This window comes from Phyllopteryx taeniolatus, chromosome 15, assembly GCF_024500385.1.
Source record: "Phyllopteryx taeniolatus isolate TA_2022b chromosome 15, UOR_Ptae_1.2, whole genome shotgun sequence".
Taxonomy (NCBI): Eukaryota; Metazoa; Chordata; class Actinopteri; order Syngnathiformes; family Syngnathidae; genus Phyllopteryx; species Phyllopteryx taeniolatus.
The window spans coordinates 982,647-1,003,514 of NC_084516.1; the positions used below are offsets into that span (position 1 = coordinate 982,647).

General features: G+C 46.8%; 3 protein-coding genes across 8 annotated transcripts; 2 read left to right on the top strand and 1 right to left on the bottom strand.

The window, feature by feature from the left end:
- The first annotated feature begins 575 nt into the window (after positions 1-575).
- Positions 576-10,439, top strand: fer (fer (fps/fes related) tyrosine kinase). Of its 4 annotated transcripts, none has more exons than XM_061799209.1 (21): positions 586-1,081; positions 1,589-1,711; positions 3,493-3,624; positions 3,686-3,859; positions 4,834-4,927; positions 5,012-5,195; positions 5,969-6,106; positions 6,179-6,298; positions 6,663-6,785; positions 6,862-7,060; positions 7,146-7,244; positions 7,584-7,790; positions 7,875-7,997; positions 8,072-8,128; positions 8,204-8,322; positions 8,540-8,634; positions 8,709-8,832; positions 8,921-9,075; positions 9,187-9,330; positions 9,596-9,718; positions 9,795-10,439. In XM_061799209.1, exons 2-21 carry the CDS (start codon positions 1,640-1,642, stop codon positions 9,929-9,931), a joined length of 2,619 nt encoding a protein of 872 aa, XP_061655193.1. In that variant the 5' UTR covers positions 586-1,081; positions 1,589-1,639; the 3' UTR covers positions 9,932-10,439. The 4 variants fall into 4 exon arrangements, 3 of the variants coding, with proteins under 3 accessions (XP_061655193.1, XP_061655192.1, XP_061655194.1); XM_061799208.1 differs by having other exon boundaries at positions 591-1,081; positions 4,834-4,933; XM_061799210.1 differs by lacking the exon at positions 9,187-9,330 and having other exon boundaries at positions 629-1,081; positions 4,834-4,933.
- Positions 10,440-10,584: 145 nt separating this feature from the next.
- On the bottom strand, positions 10,585-12,497 carry cdc26 (cell division cycle 26 homolog). The gene is made up of 3 exons (XM_061799231.1): positions 12,356-12,497; positions 10,912-11,007; positions 10,585-10,798 (listed from the first exon to the last, which is right to left on the bottom strand). The coding sequence occupies exons 2-3, from the start codon at positions 10,990-10,992 to the stop codon at positions 10,604-10,606; spliced, it is 276 nt and encodes a 91-aa protein (XP_061655215.1). The 5' UTR covers positions 10,993-11,007; positions 12,356-12,497; the 3' UTR covers positions 10,585-10,603.
- On the top strand, positions 12,074-20,471 carry prpf4 (PRP4 pre-mRNA processing factor 4 homolog (yeast)). Of its 3 annotated transcripts, none has more exons than XM_061799225.1 (15): positions 12,074-12,166; positions 13,269-13,450; positions 13,516-13,702; positions 13,854-13,941; positions 14,029-14,108; positions 14,201-14,294; positions 14,378-14,472; positions 14,548-14,606; positions 15,592-15,715; positions 15,786-15,875; positions 15,955-16,077; positions 17,493-17,600; positions 17,784-17,902; positions 18,525-18,631; positions 20,316-20,471. In XM_061799225.1, the coding sequence occupies exons 2-15, from the start codon at positions 13,279-13,281 to the stop codon at positions 20,400-20,402; spliced, it is 1,533 nt and encodes a 510-aa protein (XP_061655209.1). In that variant the 5' UTR covers positions 12,074-12,166; positions 13,269-13,278; the 3' UTR covers positions 20,403-20,471. The 3 variants fall into 3 exon arrangements, with proteins under 3 accessions (XP_061655209.1, XP_061655208.1, XP_061655207.1); XM_061799224.1 differs by having other exon boundaries at positions 12,127-12,273; XM_061799223.1 differs by lacking the exon at positions 12,074-12,166 and adding an exon at positions 12,460-12,572.
- The last annotated feature ends 397 nt before the right edge of the window (positions 20,472-20,868 follow it).

The window sequence follows — 20,868 nt, forward strand, 5'->3', positions numbered from 1 at the left end:
CAAAAGACTGAAGCGTTATTTATACACTAATACGTTCTGTACCAAATGAAAGGGATTACACCAAAGATTTAGTTGTATTCTCTTTGAGAACAATTCATATGCTATATTTTATCAATAAATACTGTGTATCTTACAAGGATCCCTTTACTGTCCATTAAATCAGAAATATAACGCCTCATTCAAACCAATTACTTTTAAATAGTGTTGCGCTCAAGACCACACTACCGGAGACCAACATTTGGCCAAAGTCAGGCTCGGGAATTGAGACAGAGTCCAGACTGAGACCGAGACCGTAAAAATCTATTTTAAAAAAACATGACAAGGTCGAACAGTTAAAAGTCATTTTAATTTTCTTTTCAATACATTTGACAGCCACAAACACGGTCGTGTTTGCAACTCTTTCAAAGCACAACATGCAAACATATCAAACATTAAAACTCTTTCCAAATAAATGATTGCAAAAAAAAAAAAAAGCCTTGTATATATTTTAAAAAATGAAGATTTAAAGAAGAGCTCGGTTGCAATTATGAAAGAGAAGAGACCACAGCACTAGTGGGCGGGCCGAGGGCGCGGTCGGTAACGCAGGAATTGAAGGGATTTGTGCTTTTAATTATCACACCAATCAAGTTGAAGAACAGCAGATGAGTGCTGCTCTCCACCGGTCCCAATGGAAAAGCCTTTACTCCTGCCAGTGCCAAGACTTAAACAAGACCAAGACTTTTGGGAGTCGCTCCGGGACAAGACCAACACCTTCAAAATGTTAATTCAGTTTAGTTCAATTACTCTGTTGCTCCATACAGTTGAATTATGAGGAGAAAAGTTGTGAGTGCCAAACGAGGGATTTCTTCATGTTTGTACCCAAGTAAAATGGCGTCTTCCCTTCCCTACCCTTCCCGTCGGCTGTGCTTCCGTTTCCGGCGGAAGCCCCTCCCTGTTAGCTTTAGCGATTAGCTCCACGGGGGACGGGTTCGAGCGAAATTGGAAAACGGAGACGAAAAAGACGAAATGAGCGCGGAGGGGGACAGCAGAGGACTGCGGTGATCGGACACCGAGCGTGTCGCCCTCACTAGCCGCCTCCCAGGTGCGTTAGTGCGGCGTAAAAATAGGCAAAAGACGTCGTTAATCCTCCAAGCCTCCCAGACTGAAGACTGACTCAGTCGGTCGTTCCCCGGGACTCCGCTGCCTCCTCACGTCTGCATTTCCGAGAGAAGGGCCGACACGCGGATAAAACGTTCCCGGCGGTCGCACCGCAGTTTGCGGCGTTTTGGCCCGCTGGAGGTCGTTTTGAAAATCGCTAGCTTGAAAATCCCATTCACTCGAATGGGCTGCGGCTAGCTTTACGTTAGCATCACTTATTTATTATTATTTTTTTTTTTACACGTCAGTTGCAGTTACTGTGCGCTTGTCTGGTGGTGTACAACTCTCTTTTTAGGATTCGACTTGATTGGTTAGGCCTTGAACACAAATGCACGGTTCGACGTAATGAAGAACGATGCTTGTAATCATGTCTGAATGATGCAAAACAAATGCCAGTGAAAAATCAAGTGGATTGTTTTCTTGTTGTGTGTGTGTGTGTGTGTGGCCACAGTGGATCATGCGAACTTTCCTCTCTCGACCTCGACGTGACGCCGCCTGACACATGATGGGCTTCGGTCGGGATCTGAGGAATTCCCACGAGGGATTACTCAAACTGCAGGATTGGGAATTAAAGGTCCGCCTTCTGCTCTTCTCCTTGAAACCGGGAATTTGTGCTGCGACGAGTGTTTGATGTTATTCAACTTGCATAATTCGATTACCAAAAAAAAAAAAAAAAAAAAGTTGAAAAACTTGTATAAAACATGGTCGTGGTCAGTGTTTCGGAATGGGTTATTTCAATGTGAAATGTAAATATTTCCTGTCGAAAGGGCAGAAAGTGCGAGATTTATTCTCTCTGCTTCTTTTCATGTAAACTGCGTTTTTCTCTGGAATGAATATATTGAACAAATCAAAGCTAATAAGTGTCGTCCCTTAACAAAGCTAAATTGACAAACGAAATATCAGCCCGTCGCTAACGACAGACTCTCATTGGCTCGCTCACCAGTCCAGACACCAAGTGGACAAAAATAAGACCTTCGCAAGTTGTATTGGTCAAGCCGAAAGTCACTTCTATTATTGTATCAAAGAATGTATCTGATTATTCGAAGAATCGATGGGATGATCAGTAGAATAATCAATTCTAAAAATATTGGAATGCCCCAGCTAGGGCTGCAGCTAACGATTATTTTAATAATCGGTTAATCCGTCAATTATTTTTGTCGATGAATTGGATTTAAAAAAATAAATAAATAAAATACACTTTTTAAATTTCCCTTTCTTCAAAAACATGACATTATTTCAACGTGAGGGTGAAGAAAATGCACAAACATAAAAGTGATTATCATTCAGATAACTGGTTAGTCTGTAACATTTGTCGCTAAATCAATAAAAGGTGATCATTGACTGTTTTCTAAAGTAAAAGCAGATGTTTGCAAATGTCTTATTTTGAAGAAACAAAGAGAATCAGTCTGCTTTCTTGAATGACAACAGGAATTGGAGAATATTTGCTAATGTTGAGAGGCTGAAACTCAGAGGATTTGGAACATTTGAAGTTCAGCAAGGTATCTAAACGGTTAACCAATTATCAAAATAGTTAGATAATTAGTTTTGGATCAATCGATTCATTGTCGCACCTCAAATTACAAGTCACAGATAACGACCCCAAGTAGCCACAAATAATATCTAACACACAAAGACCGGTAATATAACAATACTCACGAGCATATATTCTTCGTAATCTTCGTATTTACAGAAAATGAGTAGCTCTGTGCATGCTTCGCACCACACTGCCCCTAAGAAGCCAAGGTGTGCACAGCAGGAACAGCAGCTAGTCCTTGGCTGTAGAAAAATACATGCTTTTCTTATTTAATTTTATTTTATTTTTATTTTATTTTTTTTCTCCTGACTGTGATGTGAAATCAAACTAAACTTTTCCTGTTTTAGGTCAGTTAGGATGACAAAAAATATTTCTGTTTGTTGAATGCTAGAATAATGAGAGGATGTTTTCTTAGACAAATATAATGACAAGGTGGCACGGCGACCGACCGGTTAGCACATCTGTCTCAGAGTTGTGAGGCTGCGGGTTCAAATCCCGGCCTGGCCTGTGTGGAGTTTGCACGTTCTCCCCGTGCCCGCGTGGCTTTTCTCCGGGCGCGCCGGTTTCCTCCCACATCCCAAAAAACATGCGCGCTAGGTTAATTGAAGACTCTAAATTGCCCGTAGGTGTGAATGTGAGTGCGGATGGTTGTTTGTTTGGATGTGCCCTGCGATTGGCTGGCGACCAGTTCAGGGTGTACCCCGCCTCTCGCCCGAAGTCAGCTGGGTTAGGCGCCGGCACCCCGGCGACCCGCGTGACGATAAGCGGTACGAAAAATGGATGTCTGGATGAATAATGGAGCGTGGCGCTTTCTCTGGCAGCTGCTGGAGACGGTCAAGCGTTTCATGACTCTGCGCGTGAAGAGCGACAAGGAGTACGCCGCCCTGCTGCTCAGCATGACCCAGCAGATGGAGAAACAGGAAGCGGCCGACTACGTCAGCACCGTCAGCAAGGTGAGCGCCGTGGCGTCGGCGTGGCTTCCCGTCACTGACGGCGTGCGTGCGTGCGTGTCAGTCGTGGTCGCAGGTGGTGCGTCAGACGGAGGCGCTGGGTCGCGTCATGAGGGGTCACGCCGACGACCTCAACTCTGGTCCGCTGCACCGCCTCGCCACGCTCATCAGAGACAAGCAGCAGGTGAAGAAGAGCTACCAGAGTCTTCATCAGCAGCTGGAGAGCCAGAAGCACAAGGTGTGCCTGACACACGCACGCGCACTCGTTTGCGGCCGCCTTGCAAGCTGAAAAAAATTGGGCTCGGCCGCTGCTGGTACCCGCGGTCCGGTCCCGACCTCATTTTTGGGCAACGCTTCGGTGCCTTTTCACTTGGGGGGCATATTCTCCCGTGCGCTTCAGTCAGAAAAAGCGTGCAACGTCACGCTTCTCTGGCTGCGCAGGTCCTCCCGTCATATACTGCACGCCGTGGGCGGCGCCCCCCCGGAACGCGGCCGACTCGGCCACCTTTCCTTCTCCGCGCTTCGGAGGATGTCGTAGGTCCAGCGCCACATCGTATTGCGCTTGAAGTTCACAGGCAGTCACAATGTTCGCCGCCGTACAACGTGAAAGAGTCTTCCGGAAAGCTATCGAACGTATTCGCATTTTCAACGGCATTAGCACGTCTCAGGAAAATTCCGTATCCCGGGCAATCTTTCGTCCCTCGGACTTCCACGAGTCCCGCCTCTCAAGCTGGTACGCGCAAATGAGCGGATGTCATTGCGGGACAGTCGGCGCATCTTGAGGGTGTGCAAGCATAAAAAAAAAAGGAGAAAACAACCTCACATGCAAGTACTGGTGGTTGGGTGAGAAAGTGGGTGAACGAAGCTTTAAAATATATATTGATAGTACTTTGTGGATTTTGTCGATTGAAGGGGTGGTCTGGAATGTAACCCCCACGATGAGCGAGGGATTACTGCATGTAGAACAAATAACAAAAATAGGAACTGCTCGGGGCAACAGTTGGGTCAATCGTGGCACTTTTTCATGGCACAATAAAAACACACAATACCGTACAAAATGAGTGTAAAGAAACTTGCGCTGCCGTTTTCAAGCACGCAGCGAGCACATGGCTAATTTGCATACGATATCCCTTAAATCGGGGTCTGTTAACTCGAGGTTTCCCCGTATTATTATTATTATTATTATTATGACCTTGCGGTCGTCGTCGCTAGGTGACCAGGAATGACCTGGACAAGCTGAAGTCGACGTACCGCCAGCTGAGCCGAGACGCCAACAACGCCAAAGACAAATACCGAGAAGCTCTCAGTAAAGGTTTCGCCCCCACGCTCTTATTTTGAAACGTGTGCGCGCGCACACAATAAACTGACCAAGTTTCCCTGCGGGCGACAGGCCGCGAGGCGGAGCGAGCGCACGAGCGTTACGACAAAGCCACGGCCAAGCTACACAACCTGCACAACCAGTACGTGGTGACCGTGTGCGGCGCGCAAACGCAGCAGGAAGAACATCGGCGCCGCGCCGCGCCCGCGCTGCTCGACGCGCTCCAAAGAATGCAGGAGGACATGACGCTCGCTCTGTGAGTAACCTTTGCCGGACGAGTTTCCGGGAAAATTCCCGTGGAAGCTACACTGGGGAATTGAGGAAAGAATGAAACGTTTTATTTTGTCGCACGAAAACATTGATGCGAAGCGATACAGTTGAAAGCGTGATATTTACGACAAAGACACATTAGCGGGCTTGACGAAAAGAGTGTGCACTAGAAGATGGCGGCTGCATCATTTGTGCAATAGAAAACAGTCTTGGCTTTCGTTTAATGGTGTTCTCGTAAGAACCGCTGTCACCACAAAGTACACGATATACTTTGTTCAGGAATAAAGTCCACTTGAATTGCGTTTGAAACGCAACTTGAAAACCATTCAGTGCAAAAAATCCAATCGATCCAAATCTCAGTTGTTGTCCATTTGACTTTCATAAGGTGCGAATACTTTTTAGTGTGATGGTTTGCAAAAAGCGTATAATAGCCACGCCAATATATGTTGCGACGAGAGCAAGAGTGGAGGACTTGACTTGCTTAAACCAAGTCACGACTTGATTTGCTTGATTTGACTTGAGACTTGCTTGTGACTTGCACAAATGTGACTTACTCCCACCTCAGCCTCTTCCACATAAATATGCGTCGGTGGCCTGCAACGCTTGGATTCCTGTTGACCAATAGAAACGTCCGCGGTTGTCAATAAGTTAATTTTCCTGGATTAGTCCCATCAACTCCTGATCATTCACACTGAAAGTTGCCGTAATTTTTCAACCCCTCGAGTGTTCGGCACGCGCTCACTGTGCATGCTTGTACAGGAAGAACATTCTGGAGGAGTACTGCGAGATCAGCAGTCTGCTGACTGAGGAGGTCGTCAAGGTCCATCAAGAGATTTCTGCGGCGGTTCAGCAGATCGACCCGCTCGTGGAGTACCAGCACTTCATCGACGCCTACAGGTCGCCGTGGTGACAGCCGGCGCGTTCCGCTTCCCGTTTGCGCCGCTTACTTTACGCGTGTGTGTGAAACAGATCTCCGGAGACCCCCGAGCCCAGCGTGGAGTTTGACACGTCCCTCTTGGACGAGACGGACAACCTGTCGGCCAACGAGATCCTCTGGAACACGCTGACGGCCGACAGTCTTCGGGCCATGTGAGGACACGCCCCCCGATCTCACCAAAGCCCGCAGACGCACACCCGGCGAGATTTCTGCCGCCATTACCGATTTGAGTCGCCGGTGTACGGCGTCTCAATGGCGCAGGTCTAACGTGTTGTATCACATGACAGCAAAAAGCACGATTCTGGGTTGTAATCTTGTGATGGCAATGACATCATTAGCGTCGCCTGATTTATCTAGTCCACGATCTCAAAATCCCTGTAGAGTGATTAGGGAGTATTTGATTCATCGTTTCAGATCCTCAAGTCACCTACTCAGTCCATTATGCAAAAATCGATTTTCGGTGGACTTTTTGAGCACGATTGATCTATTATCCATCGTCAAACGTGTCGTGTTCAGGCTGTCGTCGGCCACGGAGGAGTTGGCGCTGACTCAGGAGAACCTGAGGACCAAAGAGGCCCTGGTGGACGACCTGGACGCCAAGATCAACACCAGTCAGCAGAACGCCGACAGGAAGTCCGAGTCGGTGTCTCCGTCTCCTCCGCCGCGAGCGCCGTCCGTCTCGCTGACCGAAGTCTGTCCGTCCCTCTGCCCTCAGCTGCGTGCTCCTGCTCGGCCAGAAACTGTCCCTCCTGGAGCTGCGTCAAACCGTCCAATCGCTGCGCGGCTCGGAGGCCCGCCTCTCCTCGCAGAAGGCCTTGTTGGACGCCAAGATGGCGGCCGCCCCGTCGCCGCCGCCGCCGCCGCCTCCGCCGGCTCTGCCCTACGAGGACGACGCCCGCTCCGTGGGCTCCACCGTAAAAACGGCCGCCGGGGGTCCTCGGGCCGCGCCGAGCTTTTTTCCGCAATAAGAGCGCCTGCTTTCCTGTCTCGTGTCTTCAGGATAAAGGCAAGGAGAAGAGCTCCCGCTTGGACACGCTGCGCCACTCGCTGGCCGGGATGATCCGCTCGCCCAAAGCCGTGTTGGGCTCCTCGTCCTCGGTGAGAAAACGCTTCCTCGTTGTTTGTCCGCGTTCTCGCACCAAGTACCGCGGAAGTATATTCCGTATTGTTAGCCATTGTAACAAATTCTCAATTCGGACATTAACACTGTGCTTAAATAAAGGGGAAAAATGTACTTCAATAATAATTCAATTCAAATAGATTTGCACATGAAAGTTACATAAATATTGTTCGTACAAGCTTAAAAACAAACACTAGAGTGATTGCAAATAGATTGTTCTGGAAAAAATGAAATACAACGTGTACCACTACGCTTTGAAAAACGGCATAGACACGTCATCTGCAGCTCCCCAAAAAGTTTTCCCTTTTGCGTGACAGCACTTCTTCGACGTCATCCCGTCGTCGGAGCGCCCCCTGGCGGAGCAGGAGTGGTACCACGGCGCCATCCCCCGCACGGAGGCCCAGGAGCTGCTCCGGCAGCAGGGCGACTTCCTGGTGAGGGAGAGCCACGGCAAACCGGGCGAGTACGTCCTGTCCGTCTTCTCGGACGAGCAGCGGCGACACTTCATCATCCAGTTTGCCGACGTACGTGCCGCCTCTGCACGCACGCACACGCTAGCGCGCGTTTGACGAGCACCGTCTCTCACTCTCTCTCTCTCTCTCCGGTAGAGTCAGTACCGCTTCGAAGGGACGGGCTTCGCCACCATCCCTCAGCTCATCGAGCACCACTTCACCACCAAGCAGCTCATCACCAAAAAGTCCGGCGTGGTGCTCCTCAACCCCGTCGTCAAGGCAACCGCACGCAAACGCCTCTGACGTCGCCGAGCTTGCCCGTGTCTCACGTGTTACTGTGTTCTTGTGCGCAGGACAAAAAGTGGATCCTCAACCACGAGGACGTGGCGCTGGGCGAACTGCTGGGCAAGGTGACCTCACTTCCTGTTTGAGACTTCCTGTCCTTTCTGTCTTTGGTCACGCTCCGCTGGCTCCTCCCCCTCCAGGGGAACTTCGGCGAGGTGTTCAAGGGGACGTTGCTGCGCGACAAAACGCCGGTGGCCGTCAAAACCTGCAAAGAAGATTTGCCGCCGGAACTGAAGATCCGCTTCTTGTCGGAGGCCAGGTGAGCGCCGGCTGCCGTCTTTGCGCCCGGTTGTCGGCGATGCCTCGAAAGATGGTGAGCTTGTGAGGCTGGCACTCGTGTACTATGTACAATACATGTTTGCTTAGGGTCGCAACGGTAAAATTGCCAAGGTTCAAGTCGAGTTTAACTTCCACGGAAAGTTTGAAGGTTGCCGTAAGTTTTTTTCGCCTCCGTGACATGTGCTCCCCATGTTCAGGATCCTGAAACAGTACGACCACCCCAACATCGTCAAGCTGATCGGCGTGTGTACTCAGAGGCAGCCCATTTACATCGTCATGGAGCTGGTTCCCGGTAGGTGGCGCCGCCGCGCCCGTTTCGACCCGCCGCCAACCGCGGCCTCCCTGAGCCCGCCTCGTGTCCGGCAGGCGGCGACTTCCTGTCCTTCCTGAGGAAGAAGAGGGACGAGCTCAAGACCAAGCAGCTGCTGCGCTTTGCCGCGGACGCGGCCGCCGGCATGGCGTACTTGGAGAGTAAGAACTGCATCCACAGGTGAGTCGTGCGCCGCGCGCGTCAGCGAGCGCCGCGGCAACGTGGTGGCGCTCGCTCACGCGCGCGGCGCTCTGCACGTGTGCGCCAGGGACCTGGCGGCAAGGAACTGCCTGGTGGGCGAAGGCAGCCTGTTGAAGATCAGCGATTTCGGGATGAGTCGTCAGGAAGACGACGGCGTTTATTCCTCGTCCGGACTCAAGCAGATTCCCATTAAGTGGACCGCACCGGAAGCTCTCAACTACGGTAACGACTACGGCAGCTGCTATTTAAAGGCCTCTTTATACTCGCGCGGGCGGTCCTCTGCATTTTGTGGCCATTTCCGGTAGCTGTTTTTACTTTCCTTTCTGTAACAAGGAACAAAGCAACAACAATGGCGACTGGAACAGCGTCTGCTAGAACAAAAGGACCTAGTTGACCAGATGATGCGTTTAATTTTGCTGCAAAATCGATCGAGAAGGCGGCGGCGTAGGTGCTATGTGGAACCGAGAGGAACGCTGAGTACGTCATCGCGACATGTGACTAAAACGGACCAATCACGAGAGATGATGTCCGCGGCATTCTACGCGCAGCAACATTTTTTGCCGTGTGCGCGTCAAGTGACGCAGAGAGGCCGCGCGGGTCACGTGATTTATTTATTTTATTTTTATTTTTTTTACCCTATGTGATTTATGTATTCATTTATTCAAATTCATTTCAACGTGGAAAATGTCAAATGAAGTCCGCCACTAAGTTAAGGTGCCGCCGTGCACTTTCTCCCGTCCAGGCCGTTACACTTCGGAGAGCGACGTGTGGAGTTACGGCATCCTCCTGTGGGAAACCTTCAGTCTGGGGGTGTGTCCTTACCCGGGGATGACCAATCAGCAAGCTCGTGAGCAGGTGGAGAAAGGTGAGCGCGCCCACGTACACTCGCACCTCGCGTCCGTCCGCACTTGTCGTTCGGCCACTGATGCTGCGGTCGCTAGGTTACCGCATGGCGTGCCCTCAGCGTTGCCCGGACGACGTGTACAAGGTGATGCAGCGCTGTTGGCAGTACAGCCCGGACGAGCGACCCAAGTTCTCGGAACTGCAGCGGGACCTCGCCGCCGTCAAGAAGAAGTGACGGGAAGCGCGGCCGGGTTTTTCTTTAAACACTAAAAATGTTAACGGGCGGGTCCGACGTCGTTGCGTGTCGCCGCCGCGTTAGCATGGACGTCACTAGCTGCCTTAGTGTGTCGGAGACCAGGAAGCTTGTTGGTCAAATAGGAAATGAGTGCGTTCACTTCAATAAAAAGAAAAATTTCATATCTTATCCTGTAACCATAGCGACAAGACTAACATATATGTACATTATATCTTTGACTTTTTAATTGTATTTATACTTTTTATTTCTCAACAAATCCAGCCTCTTGAAACACTTTTTTTTTTTTTTAAGACATTAACTTATTTATTTGTGAACAGATGGCGTCACAGGTCAAAGTTTACTTGTGTCCTGAGAGGGTGCTGATTATCTTTTAGCGCCATCTTCTGGTTCCTTTTTGTACATAGGTCACATTGATAAGTACCATTGATGACCCCTTTTATAAGATAATTCATGCATTTCTAATGAAAATAAAACACCACCAACAACATTTGTTTGTGTTATGATGACTGTGTTGACTGCTTGGTTTTCAACTACAGAAGCTGCTTAAAAAATAAAAAAAAAATAAAAACATCCTGGCAAACTCAAATTAATCGGCACGCTTCACTAATATAATGATCCCAACATCATACATGCACGAGCCAACTGAATTTATTAAAACTGTAAACTTCCGAAGAGGGTAGGCAGGGTGGTGGGTTTTGGGTGTGGCTTGAAGCCGATGCGCTCGTTGATGAGCTCCGTCCGCGAAGCCGCAGTTGAAGATGAGGGTGGAGTTTCGGGCCCACCGGCCACAGAGTCCCCGCCGACTCCACCCGTTGACTCCGCCTCTTCTCGTTGACGTTTCCGTGCCTGAAAGCAAGAACAAGGAAATAGTTCTTTAAAGGAGCTCAAGATTTAACCAATGACAAAAACTAGATTTTTTTTTTTCCTTCTCAGAATAACCAAAATACAATAAGAAGGACCTCAAGCTCCTTTTTGATGCTCTCAAACTCCTCAGTGTCATCAATCTTCAGTTCTAGACGAGTCGGTTTCCTCCGCAACATCTTCTCTCAGCCGCGCTGAAAACGTCCACCATATCAGCAAATGTCGACATGCACACAAATTGAAATCTGAACAAACTGGACACAAATCCAAAAGTAAACGGACTTAAAAAATACACAATCTTGTTACAGTGACGTTCCTTTTCAATGTAAGTTTTTACAAGTTTTGATAATGGATTTGTTCAACTTATATTGTCCAAAACCTTGATTTCAGACTCTCGACAGTAAGAATTCTCCGATTTCTGTTGTCGTCCATGAAAGCAGACTGATTATCTTTGTGCTTATTCCAAATAAGACATTTGCAAACATCTGCTTTTTTTTCATGATTTTCTGACGGACCAAACCAGGAAATGAATCATAATTTGTTTTTGCATTTTCTGCACTGTTCATTTGGAAATAGTATCCTGTTTTTGAATAAAAGAATGGAAATTAAAACGTTCTTTTACTGATTCATCAATTAATTAAAAAATAAATCGACAGATTAATCAATTATTAATATCGTGAGTAGCAGCCCTAGTCAAGACACTAAAAATAATCTGCACAAACTTTTCTTGGAGGTATACAGATTTACAAAAACACAAAACTTATTTAAAAAAAAAACAATTTCATATACCTATTAAAGAATCCCTTCAGGGGAAATATATCTTGTTTGTCTCATGTGATACTTTTGGATACAGTAGTATACATTTTACTTATTTTTTGACTTTACACTTTGAAAGATTCACGATTAAGTCTGGAAGGGCAAACTAATCAGAAATGTGGGAGTACTTGATGGAAATTGGGAGTACAATATTTGCTGTGTAATCTGTACTTAATTGCTGTTAGTACTTGAGTACCCCACTACAATCAACATATTTGAGGACTGATGGCAAATGGTTGATAAAGTAACTTTAGACATCCATCCATCCATTTTCTGAGCTGCTTCTCCTCACGCGGGTCGCGGGCGGGCGTGCTGGAGCCCATCCCAGCAATCATCGGGCAGGAGGCGGGGGACACCCTGAACCGGTTGCCAGCCAATCGCAGGGCACATACAAACAAACAACCATTCGCACCTACGGGCAATTTAGACTTGTCAATTAACCTAGCACGCATGCTTTTGGGATGTGGGAGGAAAGCGGAGTGCCCGGAGAAAAGCCACGCAGTTGGGGCCGGGATTGAACCCCTGGTCCTCAGAACTGTGAGACAGACGCTCCAACCAGTCATCCACCGTTCCGCCTAACTTTAGACATATTTAACAAAAACGCATTTTGCAGTCCTTGAGCGAGTGAGAAAGTGAACGCCAAGGTATTCGGCTAACTACAATTTGGCGATGTTGTTTATATCTGCGTGCCCGCCTTTAATAACAACAAACATAAAGAAAAATTACCGGACAATTGTATTCACGTTCCGTTGTGTTCTTGGGAATTTGTCTTGCCTTCTTGTGACCGTTTTGTGGGTTGAAGTTTAGTAGTTTTTTATTTGTATTTTGGAACCGTCGCTGCGCCTACAGGAAGTGCAACCTCTTAACCCGGAAAAGGATGTCTGTTTATTTTTAACATCCGGGTCACATCGCATTTGTCCGGCGCCGACTTGCTTTTGTACAAGTGAGTTTCTTAGCGTTTCAATGGCGATTGTAGCGGTTATTGTCTAGTAGTTTAGTGGGTACTATTCCAAAGAAACGTTACGTTATTTATAATGTAAAAAGTCTACTTAGGCGTCTCCAAAGTGACTGAAAGTGGCTAATGCTAACGCTAGCTGCTAACACTCGCGGCGGCACGTTTATTTTGCGGACTTTTCTTGCGCGTTTGTTAACCAAAAATATATCTTCATTATTATTATTATTATTCATGTCGTAACGTGTCTAAACGAATTATTAACGTGGTTGCGCGTACAGGTGTCCTCGGTTTGACTTCCGACGTAACGCGTACGTTATCAGAACGCGCCGTAGTCTATTACTTCCGCAGCAAGTCAGAATTTCAAGTATTTGAATGGAAAAAAACCGCTAAACAGTGGAATTTAAAAAACCGCGCAGTTGCAATCTATTAAGGTGGAAGGCAGAGTGGATTCCACGGGGGCGCGACTGTGGAGCCAACTTCAGCGTCGTACCGTGCGAAATGGTTCCCTGTAGTTTGTAGTGTAGTTTTCCTGGTCAAAGAAAAAATATCATAAACAAAATCTCGCCTTGTTTGTGATCAAGATTGTGCATGCGATCCTCTTTTTACTGTGGCATGTTTCCTGATGTCACAGGTGTCCTAGGTCGCTCAGATTCTTTTATTGTGAAGTACTTCCTGTTGTCCCAGGTGCCACAGGATGTCAGACGACGAGGACTCTGCTCCGGCCCCGAAGAAAGGTCGCGTGTTCTACGGAAGCCTGGAGGAAAAAGAGCGCGAGCGCCTGAACGCAGAGCTCGCCAGCGGCTCGGTGACAGGAAGCGATGGCGTCAAGGCCGGAATCGAGGCGGGGCACATCAACATTTCGTCTTGTGGGTGACAACTTTTTAAGACGGCCCGCGCGCGACCGCTGTTGATTTCCCGTGATGATTTTCAGCCGAAACGCTGGAACTGGAGGAGCACGTGAACGTCAGGCAACAGGAAGCACTCGCCGAGTTTGAGAGGAGGCGGCGAGCGCGACAGATCACCGTCTCTACCGACGACACCGAAGTCAAGGCGGGGCTGCGAGCGCTCGGGGAACCAATCACCTTGTTCGGGGAGGGGCCGGCGGATCGGCGGGAGAGGTAAGCCATGCCCTTTACGTTGACCTCCATCTCTTCCACTTTTACCTTCATTTCGTCCACTTTTACTTTCATTTCGTCCACTTTTACTGCCATCTCTTCCACTTTTACTTTCATTTTGTTCACTTTTCCCTCCATCTCATGCACCTTTTAGGCTGCGTGGCGTTTTGTCTGTGGTGGGTCCAGATGCCCTGAAAAAGTCCAGGAGAGATGAAGACAGAGCCAAGCGATCACAGGAGGAGGTTGGCATGACAACACACACACACACACACACAGAGGAGTGTGTTGTGTTATTAGGTATGAAAATATGTTTTCTTGAACAATCACAGTGCCAGCAGACGTGGTACCACGAAGGCCCCGCCTCGCTCAAGAACGCACGTCTCTGGTTGGCCCGTTACTCCCTGCCCAGGTGAGTGGCCAGCGACTGGACCAATGAGTCCAACATGAAAACCCAGGAAACACAGGAAGCGTGCGCGCCATGTGCTGTGATTGGTCCGTCAGGTCGATGAAGCGCCTGGAGGTGGCCCGGGCCCAAAAGGAAATGTGCGAGGCGGCCAGAACCATCCGCCAACAGGAGCTCAACAAGAGCCTCAGAGTGAGCGGACGTTAGCTTTAGCAGCGCTACTGGGCAGAATGTTTTAAAATGATGTAAACAGAAGTTTCCATCCTTCTCTTCAGAACTTGAACAACTTCTGCAGTCAGATCGGCGACGATCGACCAATCAGCTTTTGCCACTTCAGTCCCGACTCCAAAATGCTGGCCACCGCCTCCTGGTAAACGCTCGCATGCAAACATACACGCGTGCGCAAGGAGCTCATGCTATTGCTAACGTGTCGTGTTCCCTACAGGAGCGGATTGTGTAAGCTATGGTCCGTTCCCGACTGCAACCTGATTCGCACACTGAGAGGTGGGCGCAGCCTTGGTTTTTCGTACAGTGGTGCCTTGACTTAGGAGTTTTTGAAGTTATCACCAATCGTTTTTTTGGGCTTTTTTTTGGGGGGGGGGGGGCGTTGTGACTCACTTCACTTCACAGCAAGTAGATAAAATTGTTCAAAAAAGAAGTTTCAAGCGGTTTAATGCCACTCCTGGTTGAAGTTTACTCTCAAACATTTTCTATGTAAAACAATTACTTTGCCGTCCATTCTGCTAGCTTACTGGTAACAAATAATGAGAAAGACCATAGACAGGCTAACAAATAGCATCTATGTTACAGTGTTATAACACTCAGGCGGCTGAGACTTTTGGCGGCTGACAAAAGAGGAACACGCCATCGGCCAACAAACCTATAATCACGTCACGGCTGTTGCTATGGATACGGCTATTGTTGCATTGACGTCGCAGGAGCTATAACTCTTTAAGCAACGAATATTTGAACATGAATGTTGGCACGACACGTTGACAAATAATATAACAATACTCAAGCATATATTCTTTATCCTCCGAAGAACAACTATTTACTGCAGTTTACTGAGTTTTGACCGTGTCCATATTTATTTGTATGGCTGTATTATATTGCCCCCTGGTGGCCAAAGCACGCACAGCAGAAGGAACAGCGCAATATCCAGTGAATTGAAGCAAAACCTGTTTAGATCGATTTAATTCTCATGTCATTAGTGTTTGTTTTTCTTTTAATAAAATACGGGATTATAGAGTGCTATTTTTGTTATTTAAAACCCCATACGAAATGTTTAGTTTTTTTTGGGGGGGGGGGGGGACTATGGAAAGGATTAATGGCATTCCCATTCATATCAATAGGGAAATTGACTCTTTAAAGTGATAATGATTTTTTTTTTTTTTAAACACTAAATCCAATTGAATTAACCAGAAAAACAAAATTCACTTGTTGAATATTGAGTTATTTGATGTTCTTTCTCTTGTCGTACTGGCCACAGGCCACAACACCAACGTGGGCGCGGTGGTCTTCCGCCCGCAGGCCGGCGTGTCTCTCGACCAATCGGACGTCAGTTTGGCCTCGTGCGCCGCGGACGGCTCCGTCAAGCTGTGGAACCTGCTCAGGTAAACGGGAAGAGGCGGGGGCAAGGAGACGGAAGTGGAGAGTAACTCATCCCCTTTGCGGTCGCCGCAGCGACGAGCCGGTGTTGAGCATCGAGGACCACAGCGAGCGAGTCTCGCGAGCGTGCTGGCATCCGTCCGGAAGGTTCCTGGGAACCACGTGGTAAACCGGCACCCACGCTAATGACACGCAGCTAGCCCACATGCTAATGATGCTAATGATGCCGTGCCATCCTGTGTAGCTACGATCATTCGTGGCGCCTTTGGGACATGGAGGTGCAGGAGGAGATTCTCCATCAAGAAGGTCACAGCAAAGGAGTTCATGATCTCCACTTCCATCCTGATGGATCACTGGCTGCTACCGGGTAACCACTACTATACTACATTACGCCACGTACTGCTACACTGGAATACTATACTACAGGCGTCACAATTCAGCGATTGATTGACAACTAATCAGTCATATTAATCGTCTGCTGTTTTGATCATTGATTGATCATTTAGAGACCTTGTTTAATTGAAAATTGTACAAATGCTCCCCCTTCTAAATAGGAAATATTCTTGGATTTATGTTGTCCTCTGTTGTCTTTTGTTTTTTCAAAATAAGACATTTGCAAACATCTGCTTTTACCGATTTTGCCGTTTTTCTGATGGATCTTACGACCCAGACCAGGAACTGAATCAAAGTCAATTTACGGAGGGGATGAAAAAAACGGTCTGATCTATTACGGAAATAATGGTTATTTGCGGTAGTATTATGAATAACGTGTAACTGAGGTAGTTGAACGTGAAGCAGCCTCAGAAGTGCGTGTCGAACTAGTAGGTTGACTGAAAAAGGTCTGGTGTGATATCGCTTCATTTGCGTTTGTGTCATCATGGAACGAGCGAGCCCCCTGTCAAGGCGGCGAGGCGGAGCAGTGATTTTATCTAGGTACGTCTTCTGCTGGGTGAGAAACATGACTGCAGAACTTTGCTCACCCGGGCGGGTGTCAAATGATGAGTTAAGAGTCAAAACGTACGGGTTTCATTCATTAATCTGGCAATTTTTTTTTTCTATTAATCGAGGAATCGGCTAAAAACAGCCATATTTAAAAATTTCCATCTCTTCATTGACAACAGGACATGATTACAAATTGACAGTGCAGAAAATGCAAAAACATAAAAAATGATTGAGTTCCTGCTCTAGTCTGTAACATCTGTCAGAAAATTGGCAAAGATGTTGAATCTGTTGATAATTGTTTTCCAAAGTAAAAACAGATGTTTGCAAATGCCTTGTTTTGACCAAACCAAAGAGAATCGCTCTGCTTTCATGGAGCGGTACAGAAAGCAGAGAAAATTTACTGGCTGAAATTCTGAGGATTTGGACAGTTTTAGGTTAAACGAGGTCCCAAACGATTAATCGATTATCAAATTAGTTGTAACACCTCTAAATTGTTGCTATGGATAAATGGAAAAAGAGCATTGGTTTCTTTATTTTGACAAGGCTAAAACGTTGCTCAGTGATTTGCTAGCTTAGATTGCGTTATTTCTTCATTGCGTGTTTCCACTTGTTTCTATACTGTATTGATTATAAATAACACACTAATAAAAACAAGGTAAACATAACCGGGTTCTGCTACCTGAACAGATTCATTCTATTTCCATTCATTTCAATGGGGAAAATCGCTTTGGCTCGCGAACAAAGTCCCAGAACGGATTAAGTTTGTGAACTGCGGTTCCGCTGCGGTATAGCGTGTATAAAGTACGACTGGAGTGCAGTATACTCTCTGTTCCCTGACAGCGGACTGGATGCCTTTGGAAGAGTTTGGGATCTTCGCACAGGACGCTGCGTGGTCTTCCTGGAAGGTCACCTGAAGGAGATCTACAGCGTGCACTTCTCACCTAACGGGTCAGCCAATCACACAAGAGCACAGAGACTTGACTTCGTAGTGATTGGGGAGTCGTGAATGACTGCGTTCGGAATCGTTTGCGCATTCCCAACTCCCCAGTCACCGCAAAAGGATTTTTAAGGAACTGTCAGGTCCACTATATAAAAATCCCGCTAGAGTAATTCCTTTCTTTTCTCGCTTAGCTACCACCTGGCGACGGGAAGTGGAGACAACACCTGCAAGGTGTGGGAGCTGAGGAACAGGAAGTGTCTTTACACAATCCCCGCCCACCAAAACCTGTTGTCGGGTGTCAGATTCCAGCGTAAGCGGGCATTTCCTTTTTTTAAATATATATTTCACCGCTTTACTCTGTTCTGGTTAGCCTAGATGCTAATACACTAGAGTTAGCGAGATTAGGATCAACAGTAACTTGTCGATGCGCTCTGAATAATATCAATACGCACGAATAGGTGCGTATTAAAACAACAGAATCGCATGGTATAGGGACCCCCTAATTAATGCCCCCCCACAAAGGTTTGTAATTGCCCATAGATGCCACACGATGGCAGCAAAGCGCCATGTGAAGCGCACATCAATAGTGGTTCTCGTAGCATACTTGGAGACTCTCCGGATGGATGATTTAGACCAAGCTTTGGTCTCAGCTCAAAAAGAAGAAATATGTTTTTTTTTGTCTTGGATCAAGTATCTGAAAGCGATGCTTTGAGTAAAAGATTTTAAAAAATCTGACATTTACTGTACTTGAGTATCAAACTCATAATCTTGTCATTAACAAAGAACAAAGATTGTTTGGGGAGATGTATTGGTGTCAAAGTATACATTTTATTCAAGAAATGAGAGTTGCCAGAAATATCAACAACAAAGTCAAGTTAGAGAGATGTGAAAATTGGACTGAAGCATTTGTACTCGATTCCATGCGCGTGCAGCCACAGACGGCCACTTCCTGTTGACGTGCGCGTACGACAACATGGCGAAGGTCTGGAGTCACCCCGGCTGGATGCCGCTGAAGACGCTCGCCGGCCACGAGGGGAAGGTACATATTTTGATCTTCTTCATTTGTTCCCTCCAATAGTATTTGCTGCGGGAGTGCAATAATCCCTCGTTTGTCGCAGGGGGTTAGTTTCCGGACCACCCCCGCAAGGTGAAATCCAAAAAGTGGCGACCGCGTATTTTATGGATGATTTGTACGCATTTGAAAGCCGTATGAAAACCTCCCCAGGCTCTAATATTCGATTAACCTATACTATACTTTATTTATAAACTCTTTCTATTGTCTTCGACACCCACCTTTGAAACTCTTACCCATAGAGCAATGCACAGTAGAACTCTATACTACATTCTATGCCTCGTAATGTGTTTTCATTATTTTGGGGTTTTTGTTGGAAAAATCAATCAATAATACAGCATACACCAAATTTATGAAAGTGTATGAACTATATTGCATGTTTGCACTGCTATAAAAAGAACTGCATTTCCGTGGGGCAGCACCATTTGCTCTGTCAAGAAGGATTGCCTTGAGCAAAATCTGGAATCATCAAGAACTTTTCCAAAATTGGACTTTCAACGCGGCCGCGTCAGCATGGGAGACATTAAGCCATCCAAGAACCAAGGCGGCGTCAAAACAAATGCTGAATTTAGAATTCTGCGTCTTTACTGTGATTGCTCAAATGATGAATATGACCCATATAGTGATCAGGGAGTCGCTAGTGAGTGAATGATTCCGAACTGAGTAAACAAAGGGATTTTTATCCCGCAGGTCTAGTTAGTCCCTAAAACATATATGTCAACGTCAGGTAATTATATTTGGCCCGCGAGACCCTATCAAATGTGCATTAGAGCTGGCCCACCAGTATATAGTGGTGGCCCACCACCGATATTACAAATCCCAGAATGCTTTGCTAGTGTGTTGGCCCCCTTCCCTTCCTGTTGCAGTCGTTAGCGACTATGCTCCCGGTCTCCTGGAGCAAATTTACACTTCCACTTCCCAAAAATTGGCCAAACGAAAATTGGAAAACGGTGAACTTCCAAGACAGGTGGGAGGCAGATGATCTGTTCACTGAAGTCAAAGACACACAACAAAGAATACAACATCATTGAATTCATTTTTTTTTTTTTTTTTTTTTTGAATGCTCTTTGTCAACTCCTAGGCATGGACTGTTCATAGTTTGAAGTTTGGATTTTTATTGAAGGGCATTATTTTTTGGGGGTGGTTTTGTTGTTGGCCTTTGAAAAAAGATTCACATCAAAAAGAAAGGTAGTTGGAGGTAGATAAATAGAAGATGGAGAGACAGAAGAATTCATGTTCTCTCTTTAAATGCAAAACAACAAACAAATACCAATAAATGTCTTTTTATCGCAAATGTTATAATATTAAAGTTTGTTTATTCCAGATTCAGTGTTGAAGCAAAATGTTAGTTTGTTGTCATATGATAAACTTTAACGCTACATTCCTGCAGAGAAGGGAAACGTGCACATCGCAGTGATTTTTCATGAAATATTGAGTTGGGCCCGCGCCGTTGTCCCAATTTTGTATTTTGGCCCACTGTCAATTTGACTTTGACACCCCTGCCCGAAAATCCTTTTGGAGTCTTTTGGGTCGTGTGCAATGAGCAAGTGATTCAGAATTCTTCACTCGTCCCAATCACTACAAGATGATTTTTAGGAACAATGTAAAAATGCCGATATATCGGTTGACTGTATCTCCGTTTGTTTGTCAGGTGATGGGCGTGGACGTGTCCCCCGACGGCAAACTCATCGCCACGTGCTCATACGACAGAACCTTTAAACTTTGGGTGTCGGAATGACACGGTTTGTTTCTTTTGGTTTTTTGTAATTGTTTTTATTATTCAATAAAGTTTTCATTTAGCAATGTTTGTCATGTTAGCATCTCCGTAAATGTCGACTTGAGTTGCTGAAGAGCAACTTGAATACAAATACGGTAGATATGCTGCCAATCGAGTTTCCAGCCGGTTCCGAAAAACCCAGAGACGGAAGCAACCTGTCTTGGTTCATGATGCGTGCTGCCTTTTAAAAGTCTGCCGCCTCGCTGCAACATGTCCAACGGCTCCGTCACTTTGCAATAGTGAGTAACGCTACGCTGTAGAACTCGTGTGCGCCGTATTCCCGTTTGTTGGGCGAAGGGTCGCAGGGTCGCCGACGGGAAGGAGAGCTCGTTCCCGGCCGCAGAAGTTGGCCGCGACGCTTGTTTCGAAGGGCTTTTGTCACTTGTGTCGTCTCTGTTGCGACTTCATACAGATTCGATCATCTGGC

Excerpts from the sequence above, each read along its gene's own strand:
- fer (XM_061799208.1), top strand. The coding sequence starts at position 1,640 with ATGATGGGCTTCGGTCGGGATCTGAGGAATTCCCACGAGGGATTACTC. Across the intron at positions 4,934-5,011 it reads CCGAGAAGCTCTCAGTAAAG|GCCGCGAGGCGGAGCGAGCG; the intron begins GTTTCGCCCCCA and ends TGCGGGCGACAG. Across the intron at positions 7,061-7,145 it reads CCCGCTCCGTGGGCTCCACC|GATAAAGGCAAGGAGAAGAG; the intron begins GTAAAAACGGCC and ends TCGTGTCTTCAG.
- cdc26 (XM_061799231.1), bottom strand. The coding sequence starts at position 10,992 with ATGTTGCGGAGGAAACCGACTCGTCTAGAACTGAAGATTGATGACACT. Across the intron at positions 10,799-10,911 it reads GCATCAAAAAGGAGCTTGAG|GCACGGAAACGTCAACGAGA; the intron begins GTCCTTCTTATT and ends TCTTGCTTTCAG.
- prpf4 (XM_061799225.1), top strand. The coding sequence starts at position 13,279 with ATGTCAGACGACGAGGACTCTGCTCCGGCCCCGAAGAAAGGTCGCGTG. Across the intron at positions 13,703-13,853 it reads CCGGCGGATCGGCGGGAGAG|GCTGCGTGGCGTTTTGTCTG; the intron begins GTAAGCCATGCC and ends TGCACCTTTTAG. Across the intron at positions 16,078-17,492 it reads GGATCACTGGCTGCTACCGG|CGGACTGGATGCCTTTGGAA; the intron begins GTAACCACTACT and ends GTTCCCTGACAG.